This window comes from Lucilia cuprina, chromosome 6 (assembly GCF_022045245.1).
Source record: "Lucilia cuprina isolate Lc7/37 chromosome 6, ASM2204524v1, whole genome shotgun sequence".
Lineage (NCBI taxonomy): Eukaryota > Metazoa > Arthropoda > Insecta > Diptera > Calliphoridae > Lucilia > Lucilia cuprina.
The window spans coordinates 8,997,559-9,008,767 of record NC_060954.1 but is presented as its reverse complement, the minus strand read 5'-3'; the positions used below and the strand labels follow the sequence as shown (position 1 = coordinate 9,008,767).

General features: G+C 30.3%; 2 protein-coding genes across 2 annotated transcripts; one reads left to right on the top strand and one right to left on the bottom strand.

Annotated features, from left to right (window-relative positions):
• Positions 1 to 3,089: 3,089 nt before the first annotated feature.
• LOC111683214 (probable phenylalanine--tRNA ligase, mitochondrial) lies at positions 3,090 to 4,827 on the bottom strand. The gene is made up of 2 exons (XM_023445267.2): positions 3,506 to 4,827; positions 3,090 to 3,441 (listed from the first exon to the last, which is right to left on the bottom strand). Exons 1-2 carry the CDS (start codon positions 4,754 to 4,756, stop codon positions 3,274 to 3,276), a joined length of 1,419 nt encoding a protein of 472 aa, XP_023301035.2. The 5' UTR covers positions 4,757 to 4,827; the 3' UTR covers positions 3,090 to 3,273.
• Positions 4,828 to 5,891: 1,064 nt separating this feature from the next.
• Positions 5,892 to 8,266, top strand: LOC111683215 (GPI mannosyltransferase 2). Its single transcript, XM_023445268.2, has 2 exons — positions 5,892 to 6,174; positions 6,720 to 8,266. Exon 2 carries the CDS (start codon positions 6,762 to 6,764, stop codon positions 8,097 to 8,099), a length of 1,338 nt encoding a protein of 445 aa, XP_023301036.2. The 5' UTR covers positions 5,892 to 6,174; positions 6,720 to 6,761; the 3' UTR covers positions 8,100 to 8,266.
• Positions 8,267 to 11,209: the final 2,943 nt, after the last annotated feature.

Below are 11,209 nucleotides of genomic sequence, written 5' to 3'. Positions count from 1 at the left end.
CTAGACTATAGACTAGACTATAGACTAGACTATAGACTACACTATAGACTGGACTATAGACTAGACTATAGACTAGACTATAGACTAGACTATAGACTAGACTATAGATTATACTATAGACTAGACTATAGATTATACTATAGATTATACTATAGACTAGACTATAGATAAGACTATATACTAGACTATAGAATAGACTATAGATTAGACTATATACTAGACTATACACTAGATTATACACTAGAATTTAGAATAGATTATATACTATACTGTAGAATAGACTATATACTTGATTATAGACTAGACTATAGACCAAGAATAAAACTAAGCAACATCTCACCACTGCTCCTTTGTGCAATTTATGTATATCAATGTTCCGGTCCATTATACGTACCCTTTACTCAAGTACTCGAGCTATATAATTTCTTGTTGCAGTAGTCCCGTTGGGGAAGGATATGTGTCATAAGCAAGCTCAATCTAACCCCGACAAAAATGTAGCCAAACCACACTACTAAGATGGCTCTGTTGATTCGGCAACAGCATCTATAGGGACGGATCATATTAATTGACAAGACTTTATTTTAGTGCTCACAGAGACCCACTGTGATATGTTGAGCATGTTTTAGGGTAAACTTCAACGCACTCAGCCATGTAGGATAATCGCTGATAAATTTAAAAAATGGCACACCAACACTCCTTTCGGCAAATCAATCAATTACTCCATTATCTTTAAAGAATCAGAGTAGACATCAAGAAACACCACAAAACTCCACCTAATCATTGCTTTATCGGTTCAAATCCATCATTTTATTAATCCAAAGTCATGCTCTGTAATGTGTACCGATCCTACATGGATCCCGAAGGAACCTCAAACATCTGACCAGCCAAGTCTAAGTCCTGTGGGCAACTTGCTACCCATAGTACCAGATTATGTGGTGCTCTGATCAAATCATCCAAGGTCAAGCCAAAGATTTAAATTTAAACACCCGGCAGACTAGAGGTATTGGTAGCACCTCTTTACCGCCTGGATTGCAATACCCCAACATGGGATCTAGCATCAAGGAAACATGCCCGGGTGGTCTAGAACAGTAATATAGAATAGTCCATAGAACGTACTATAGATTAGAGAATAGAGAGTACCAAAAAAAAAGACACAATCTTTATTGCAAACTAATTTAAGTTACTTTTGACTTTAGACTATAGAATAGAGTAGAGAATGTATAATATTAATAGGAAACTAATTCAAATTACTTTTTTAAATAATTTAAATTTTCTATTTAAATCTGTTTCATTTCTCTTGAGTAATCTTGCCACAAAACGTGATAAAACTGTAAAAACTGCAAAATTTATCTTATATCTAAAGATTTGATTTTTCTTTTATTTTAATACCAGGTACTTAATAATTGTAAGAAGTATAATCTTAACACTTACTATCTACTATTTGCCATTACTAGCTAGTATTTACAAGGCGTTATTATTACAGTCAGCACAACATAAAGGCCATAAAACAAAACACCATTATGTACAATACATACATATAAACATATATATGTAGGTATATATTAAAAAAGTAATTGTCATTAACGAATGCATAGACTCGCAACAAAGTAAATCCGTTTGGATAAAGAACAAAACTTAATTTAAATGGCGAAAAGCAAAGTACCGAAAAACCTTATTGTATTAGTTACTTAAACATACAAACATACTTGTGTATATGTACTTGGCATTGGTAATTAAGTAGCACATAGTACTCTTCTATATGCTTCAAGTAGTTGTTATTTCCCTTTACATTTACCATTTGGTCACAAAACAACCAAGCTACTAAATACAGCAAGGGGATTATAATGAATTTTACTATTATTTTCGTTTAGTAAAGAAAACGTAGTATAGAATTTGTATGTATGTATTGCACACACTATAGAGGGTCACAATTTTTTAGGATCTTTTTCTATCTATTGGTCATTGGTTTGTGTAAGTACCATAAGATTGTGTGCTTAAATGTTTGGTTTTAAGGTTTTCTTTTTTTTTTTGTATTTCCTAGCATTAATAGCAAAACTTGAAACACTTATAGAAGTTGAGTGTATAAGTGTGAGTGAGTGTATTTAAGATACAACATTTCTCAGTACATATCTGAGGGCTTTTTCTGTGTACTCTGTTTGGTTTTTTAAAACATTTTTTTCAAGAGTTATCAGGGGAAATGATTTATAACAAATAGAGTTAGTTTCTTTTACAATTTTCTTTATTTTTAGAAAAATAACACAATTTGTTTAGAGTTCTTTATTTTTTGGTCAATGGGGATTATTAAAGAAGAACACAAAGAGGTCAGTTAAGGAATAAAAAAAATTAAAATAAATGACTTAAAGTTTCAGATTTAAAGTTTGTCGATATAATTGATTAAAAATTATGAAAAAAGGATACAAAAGCTGTCATAAGTTGTAAGGAATTTTTAGTTAATTAACTACAAGAGCTTACAATTCTTATTTTACAAAGAGAGCAACAATTTAAGTGAAAATTTATTTAATGAAGAGAAATCTTCTGTTGGAAAGTTTTGGGAAATCAACAGATTTCAAGAGAATTTCGTTGCTGAAATGATTATTTTGATGCATTTTTTATTAAATAGAGAAATCGTAAACAATTACTTTTTAAAATAATTAAAAACAAGTCCGAGTTATTCAGTTCCTTAGATTTACAAGGAAATAATTGAAAAATTTATGAAAATGTGTCAAAATGTTTTCTAGAAGTTCTTGACAAATTCATTTAAAGTAATCAGTATACAAAAGAATATAGATTCCAATTTAAATTAGTTTTCAGTTCAATTTTATTCAAGTTTTTAAAGCGCCAAGTGAAAAGTTTTTTTTCGCTTTATATAAATCCTTACAGGTAAATCGATTTATTGAAAACAATAAGAGATTGACCCGTTAAAACAGTCTAAATAATAGACTGTAAAGTTGAAGGATAACACTGGTCAACTGCATTACACACATACACACTTTAAAAGGTAAGTGTGTTCAATTTTGTCGACCAGTGTAATTAGTTGTCAATGCTGACTAATTAATCTGCTGTTTTTTTTAATATTACACTTTTTTGTTGTTAACACATAAAACTTACACTTTTTTGAAAAAACATTTCCACAAATAATTTCAAAACATTTCTTTTTTTTTAATAAAACTTAACACTTTAACGACTTTATAACAAAAACTTTTTGTTTCGAAAACTTGTTCTCAAATTAATTGAGAAAAATTTATCACATACTACAAACAAACTAACTACAACTTAACGTATCTGTACCTTAAATTGTTCCACACAGGCATCAGCTATACGTTTGTGTATTTCATTAACTTCAGCTTGGGTAAGAGTACGTTCCATATGACGGTAAACAATGCGGAAACAAACACTGGTTAAACCTTTTTTAGGATGTTTAAATTTATCCACTAAACTTATCTGTAAAATTAAAAAAAAAAATAAAGTTAAAAATATGATTTTATTTCTTTTGGTTAGAATTCACCTGTTCTACTACATCACCCGCTACTGATCTTACTAAATCATAAAAATCATTGGCTACAAAACCATTTTCCATATCTACTCCCTGTGGCAGCCAGAAGGATAAATCATTTTTACATTGTGGATATTGTGAGACGGGTTTGTATTTTGCCAATTTATTTAAATCTTTTTCACTAAATTGTGATAAAAATCCCGAGTCGTTAGACCAGAATAGACGTATATCGGGTATATCAAACAAAACCATGGCCAAACGTTCGAGACCCAAACCAAAAGCATAGCCAATAGAATTTTGAGCTCCCGATTGCTGCAAAATTTCATGCCTCATTATGCCACAACCCAATACCTCCAGCCAGTTGTCTTTATAATAGATTTCCAGTTCCCAAGAAGGTTGTGTAAAGGGGAAATAAGTATCAACCCAGCGATATTTAATTTTCGAACCAAATAAATCTTGAGCTAGACCCAATAAAACTTGTTTCAATTCATGTTCCATAAGCTTTACGGCCTCTAAAGTATGGCAAGGTTGTTTGGATTGATCTATGCACTTGGAGGAGGAGTGTATAACTTGTGCCTTATTGCCAGTAGATAAACGCCAATCTTTTTCAAATATTTCCAATTCGGGAGTGCGCTCAAATAACTTATCCTTGGTTACTAAACGAACCGCATCTAATTGATGGAATACGGGATAATGGGTACTATCAATCTCGTCTCTACGATAGACTTCTCCAACCACCAAAAAATTATCCAAACCGGAGGATATCAAATCCACTTGATGCGCGGTAGTGTGAGCCCTCAGCAAATGTTGGCTATTTATATAATAACAATCGGATTTGTTGCGACTAACATGATCAGCAGGAATCAATAAATTGTCAAAGTTCTGCTGCACCGTTACAACCGGATTCAATTTATCGTACACAGAAAATAGGGGATTTCCACGTGATGTCTTATAAGCCTGATAGAAGTAATTCACAATACGTTGTCTAATTATGGACAAAGGATGATCCTTTTGCAAGTGTTTGTTTAAACCCATATAGGATAGGATTTTTGGCGTAACATTTGACCAATTGTCGACCGGATAAGATTGACCATTTATTTCCAATTGGGTGCATTGCGGCTTAGCTGCACTGGTGGCCAGTAACTTTGAGGAAGTTGTTAAAAATCGTGTTATTGCTGGTTTTATAATACATTTTTTTGTTGTACTTAAATTGCACAGTTTGTAATGTGTATTTTGTGTTATTAATCTTAAAGTAATTAACATTTTATTCACAATTTTTTCTTTTTTTTTATTAAACACTATTACACCAGTCGTTTCGTTGTTAAAATGAAAAACTGTTATATGAAAAAGCGCGAACAGCTGTTGTTTGTTAGTAATAAAGTAAACTTGGCAGCACCTTTTTTTTGTTATATTTGCTAGATTGAGTTGCCAGCGTTTAATTCGAGTCGCTGTTTTTACTCTAAACAAAAAAAGTGTAGAATACACGAAATACTAAAATACTTTAATGTTTGACAAACTAGAATATGCTAGGTGATCAAACAAACATATGTATTATAAGTTGAACATCAAACTAAATCTGTTTGAAGGAAAAATTCAGCGATTTGATGTGCGAATTGTATGTGTTTAGTTTGGAAATTGTTAAATTTTTTTTATTATAAAAAATATGTATATATTTCCAATAAAAATAACACAATTTTTTAATTTTATAGAATTCCTACTTTTTTATCTTTCGGATTCCGTTTTAATTTAATATCATTGAAAATTTAAAAATTAAACGTATTTAAGAACTTAGCCGGTTTACAGTCGATTATTTTTAGTGTCAGCCTCCGCCGTCGTTAATATTTGTCGGCGCAGGGCTCTGCCAAACAGCTGTTGTCGATTTTTTTCTACTTATTCATAAATGAAGTCAAGTTATCGATCTTTTTGGACCAACATACTTGACTTTTCGAATTTTTTCGACAAAATGCCTCTTTGGTATTTGCTTTCGGATTCCGCTTTTATTTGAAATAGTTGAAAATTTAAAAATTAAACGAATTTGAGAACTTAGCCGGTATACAGTTGATTATTTTTAGTGTCAACCTCCGCCGCCGTTAATATTTTTCGGCGCAGGACTCTGCCAAACAGCTGTTGTCGATTTTTTTCTACTTTTTTATAAACGAAGTCAAGTTATCGATCTTTTTGGAACAAAATACTTGACTTTTCGAATTTTTTCGACAAAATACCTCTTTGCAATTGGTTTTCGGATTCCGCTTTTATTTAAAATAGTTAAAAATTTAAAAATTAAACGTATTTGAGAACATAGCCGGTTTACAGTCAGCCTCCGAAGCCGTTAATATTTGTCGGCGCAGGACTCTGCCAAACAGCTGTTGTCGACTTTCATTTACAAATTCCACTTTTCCTGTCTTGCTATAGACGATAGTCGAGTTATCGACTTTTTTAGAGTTTTTTTTTCGATAAAAAGTCGTTTGTTTTATTATTCAAAAGTCGAACCCTACCTTATTATTAAAATACATCTTGGCAATAATTACAACAGCTGTTGTGGTACAAAAAATAAACAAAAATCCTAGCACCGGTAGAGTAAAAAACTATTTTGATCGGTTAAGAACAACATATATTCCATTTTGTTGTAAAATTTTATAAAAAAATATTGCAGTGATTTATAAAAATTAAGCAACTAACACGTAAGTAAATAAACATTAACTCAACAGTAAAAAAATGGCGACTATGGGAGTTTTTCATGTGTATTTTTGACAATAATAATAATAATAATGAGTTGAAACTTAAAGCATATAATTAGTATTGGATTTTTGTTAGTATTTTACTAATTTTAGTGCAAAAATTAAGTAATACCAATGATATCATGTGAATTTTTTGTCTATGTGAGATTTTCTATTTCCGGCAGCTGTTAAGAATGTTTTTAGTGTTTTGTTGTATTTTTTGTTAAATTTTTTCTTTAAATATTTGTTGTTATGCGATAGCTAAGTGTAGTGGGGTGTAGTGAAGTTGTAGATTATTATTTGATAAAGTTGTAGATTATAAGTTTAAATAGTTATTGTTGTTCTAATAGATTTAGATTTTCTTGGGTATAGAGTTTGATAGCTGTTGCTGGTTAGGAACTTTTATTAACTCCTTTTTTAAATTGTTATTTTGCTTTTAGTTTAGCAATAGTTTTTTTATATTTTTGTTTTAATAACTAAATGTTTACGTTTTTTTTATGTGTTTACAGCTGGTCTAGTGCCCCACTTTTGTTATCCAAGTGAGGGCAAAGATGTCGGAGAAAGTTACTAAATTGGCTTTGGCCAGTCGTGTTATAGTAGCTGTCTTACAATTGATAACCAATACTGCTTTACCGGATCATAAAAATGATGTTTTTCGTGCTCCCTTAGCCGACAACAACAACAACAAACGCTCTTGGCTGGACAAAACTATAGATTTTACTTTGGGCGGTTTTCGTCATTGGGATGGTGAATATTTTCTTCATATAGCCGAATATGGCTATAGCTATGAAAACACTTTAGCTTTTTATCCTCTCTATCCGATCATAGTGGAAATTTTGGCCAAAATGTTACATTATCTTATGGACGAATTTATGTGCATGCGCAGCTGTTGTTTACTCATGGCAGTTCTGCTTAATGTTGTGCTATTCTGTAAGGCAGCCAATATTTTGTATGTACTAACACAACGTATTTTCAATGATTTAAACAAAAGCTGGAATGTGGTATTATTATTTTGTTTTAATCCTGCCTCTATATTCTTTTCGGCAGCCTATTCCGAATCTTTATTTTGTTTACTAACTTTCTATATAATGCTAGAGTGTTGTATGGAAATACGTTTTGTACGTTCCTCTTTGGCCTTGGCTTTAAATATTATCGCCAGATCTAATGGTTTGGTTAATTTTGGTTTTCCTGTTTACTTTCTTATGCGTAAATACATTTTAAAACAAACCCATTTTTTGGCCAACTTTTTGAAATTATTAGCTTGTTTACTGTTGGCATTAATACCCTGGACTTTTTTCAATTTTTTTGCTTTTCGTCAATTTTGTTATACTGATAATGCGGTAAACCATACCCAGGCCGTCTTATCCTATGCTCGAGAAAAACAATTTGTCTTGGCCGGCCAACGTTTAGCACAACATTCCACCTGGTGTGATAACATTTTACCCTTTCCCTATTCCTATATACAATCACACTACTGGCAGGTGGGTTTTCTTAAATATTACGAATTTAAACAGCTGCCGAATTTCTTATTAGCTTTACCTATACTATCTTTCCTTAGTTGGCATTGTTTTGTTTATTTAAGACATTTTATTATGAAATTTATTACCAAATATCCTCTTGCTCTTCTTATAAAAGAATATAAAACTTTACCTTTTGTTTTACACTCTACCTTTTTAACTTTGTTTTGTATATTCTTTGTTCACATACAAATTTCTACGCGTTTACTGTGTTCGGCTACTCCCACTTTATATTGGTTTGCCGCTGATTATATGCCCAAATCTTTAGATAAATTAAAATTGAAATCCAAGGCAGGTTTGATATTTGTTTGGTTTGCTTTTTATGTTATAGTGGGCACCTTACTGTTTAGCAATAATTTGCCCTGGACTTGAATTACTTAGAAAACAACAACAAAAAACTTTAACCAAAACTTCTATCGCAAAAAAAGACCTGTTTTTTATTTCCAAAAAGAACACCATCTACCTGTTATAGTAAATTTTTATTATTTAAATAAAATTATTAAATTTTCTTTTAAATAATTTATTTATTTATTTAAAGAAAAATCCAAAAATTATATAAAAAACCAAGACTGTTAATTGTAAATTTTGTTTTAAATTAAAAAAAAAAAAAACAAAATTTTTGTATAAGTTTTTCTTTTCCATAATGTTAATGTCTTTTTTGTAACATAAATTTATTTGTAATTTTAATTGTAAATTGTTTTTTTATCAAAATTAATTCTAAACATTTTTTTTAAATTCTATTAAATGTATACGAATTTGTCATTTAGTAAATTATTAAAAAATATCGTGTTATTTATATAAATAAATATTAATATTTATTTTTTAATAAATAAAAAAAACTCTAGCAAATTAATTAATATTTTATGATTATTATTAAAAATAAATTGTTTTTAGCAAATTACCAAAAAAAAAAAAAAAGATTTTTTAATTAATATTTTAAATATCTTCAGCACACATATAAATGTATGAAAACTATATTTTTTGTTAATAGATTTATAAAATTTTGTGAATAATTTTTTATTAAAATTTAAAATTTTTTCAGTCAAGACCTTAGTTTTTACAAATTCTTATATTTTTTTGTAAAATTTTAAAATTGTTTCTGTAAAAGCTAGAATTTTTACTAATAAACTACTCTATAGAGTAGACTATAGACTAAACTATTGATTAGACTCTAGACTAGATGAAATATTGGACTATAGATTAAATGATGGACTATACTAAAGAGTATACTATAGTTTAGACTATAAACTATACTATAGACTAAACTATCGACCAGACTATAGACTAGACGATAGACTAGACTATAGACAAGACGACAGATTTATACTTTAGACTAAACTAGATTATAGACTATACCAAAGACAAGACTATAGACTATATTATATACTAGTTTATAGACTAAACTATAGACAAGATTATAAACAAGACGAAAGACTATACTATAGAGTAGACTATAGACTAGATTATATAATAGTCTATAGACTAGAATAGAAACAATATTATAAACTATACTATAGAGTAGACTATAGACTAGGTTATGGACTAGATTAGACTAGACTATAGACTAGACAATATACTAGACTATAGATTAGACTATTAACTAGAATATATATGGGATATATATTATACTATAGACTAGACTATATATTAGATTATAGACTAGACTAGAGGATAGACTTTTGAGTAGACTATAGACTTGACCATAGACTAGACTATAGATTAGATTGTAGATCAGACAAGAGACTAGACTATAGACTGGACTATAGACCAGACTATACAATATACTGTTGACTAGACTAAAGACAAGAGTATAGACTAGACTATAGTTTAGATTGTAGATCAGACAAGAGACTAGACTATAGACTGGACTCTAGACTAGACTATAAAATAGACTATATACTAGACTATAGACTAGACTATAGACTAGACTAAAGAGAAGACTATAGACTAGACTATAGAGTAGACTATAGACTAGACTAAAGACAAGACTATAGATTATACTATAGAGTAGACTATAGACTAGATTATATACTAGTCTATAGACTAGATCATAAACACGACGATAAACTAGAGTAGACTATAGACTAGATTATATACCAGTCTATAGACTACAATAAAGACAATATTATATTATATACTGTATACTAATCTATCGACCAGACTATAGACAAAACTATATACCTACTAGACTATAGACTAGACTATAGTCTAGACTATAGACTAGACTATAAACTAGACTATACACTAAACTATAGACTAAACTGTAGAATATTTTGTAGATTAGACGATAGACTAGACTATTGTCTGCAATATAGACTACATTATAGACTAGTATATAGATTAGACTATATAGACTACAGACTAGACTATATTATAGCCTATACTACTCATTAGACTATAGACTGGACGAAAGACTACACTAAAGACTAGACCATTAATTTCGACTATAGACTATACTATATGCAAGACTGTAAACTAAACTACATACTAGACTATAGATTACTCTTGACTGTTAATATGAGTATATACTAAACCATAAACTATATAATATACTAGACCATATACAAAACCATGGACTAGACTACAGACTAGACTATATCCCAGACTGTATACTAGACTATTTACTGGATTAGACTATAGACTAAACTGTAGGCTATAGATTATATTATGGACAACATTACACACTAGACTATACTCTCTAGACAAGACTAGTCCAAAGACAAGGTTATATACTAAACTATAGACAAGACTAGACTATAGACAAGATTAAAGACTGGATTGATGACTACACTATCGATTGGACAAAGAACTAGACTAAAGACAATGCTATATTGAATACTATACTTCACAATAAAGTAGACAATAGACTCAACTATAGATTCGATTACATTATATATTGTAACATAGACTAGGCAATAGAATAAGATTTATACTATAGACTAGACTGTAGTCTAGCTGCCGACTCCACCATAGACTAGACTGTGGACTAAAGGCTGGACTTTAGACTAGAATATTTAATAGACTTTAGATTAAACTGAAGACTACTCTAATGACTTGTATATAGACTTATATAAACCAGACTATAGACTTTTGGCTATTGTCTAGACTACGGACTAGGTAATCGTGTAAGTTATTAGCTATAATATAAACTAGCTTATAGAGTAGTCTATAACAAGAACTATAAGAATAACTATATATTAAACAATTGATAAAGTCTAGTTTCTATACTATAAACTAGACTATAAGGTTCTCTAAAGTTTGGTTTACAGTAAAATCTATTGTTTACAGTTCTTGTTGTTGTTGTAACAGCTCGACTGTGGCCGATAGTTCTTTCCTGGGGAAAAAACTTTCGATTGATACAGCTGTCGCTGGGTTGCCAATCTTTGGCCGAGTATGACTCTGGTCGTTTCGGAGCGAAGATCCAATTGTCGTGGGAACGAGTTCTTGTTGTTGTTGTAGCAGCGAGACGTATAAAGTCAATG

Bases quoted from the DNA above. Each gene is read 5' to 3' on its own strand.
- LOC111683214 (XM_023445267.2), bottom strand. From the start codon at position 4,756: ATGTTAATTACTTTAAGATTAATAACACAAAATACACATTACAAACTG. The intron at 3,442-3,505 runs GTGAATTCTAAC...TTAATTTTACAG, and splicing joins CGGGTGATGTAGTAGAACAG to ATAAGTTTAGTGGATAAATT.
- LOC111683215 (XM_023445268.2), top strand. From the start codon at position 6,762: ATGTCGGAGAAAGTTACTAAATTGGCTTTGGCCAGTCGTGTTATAGTA.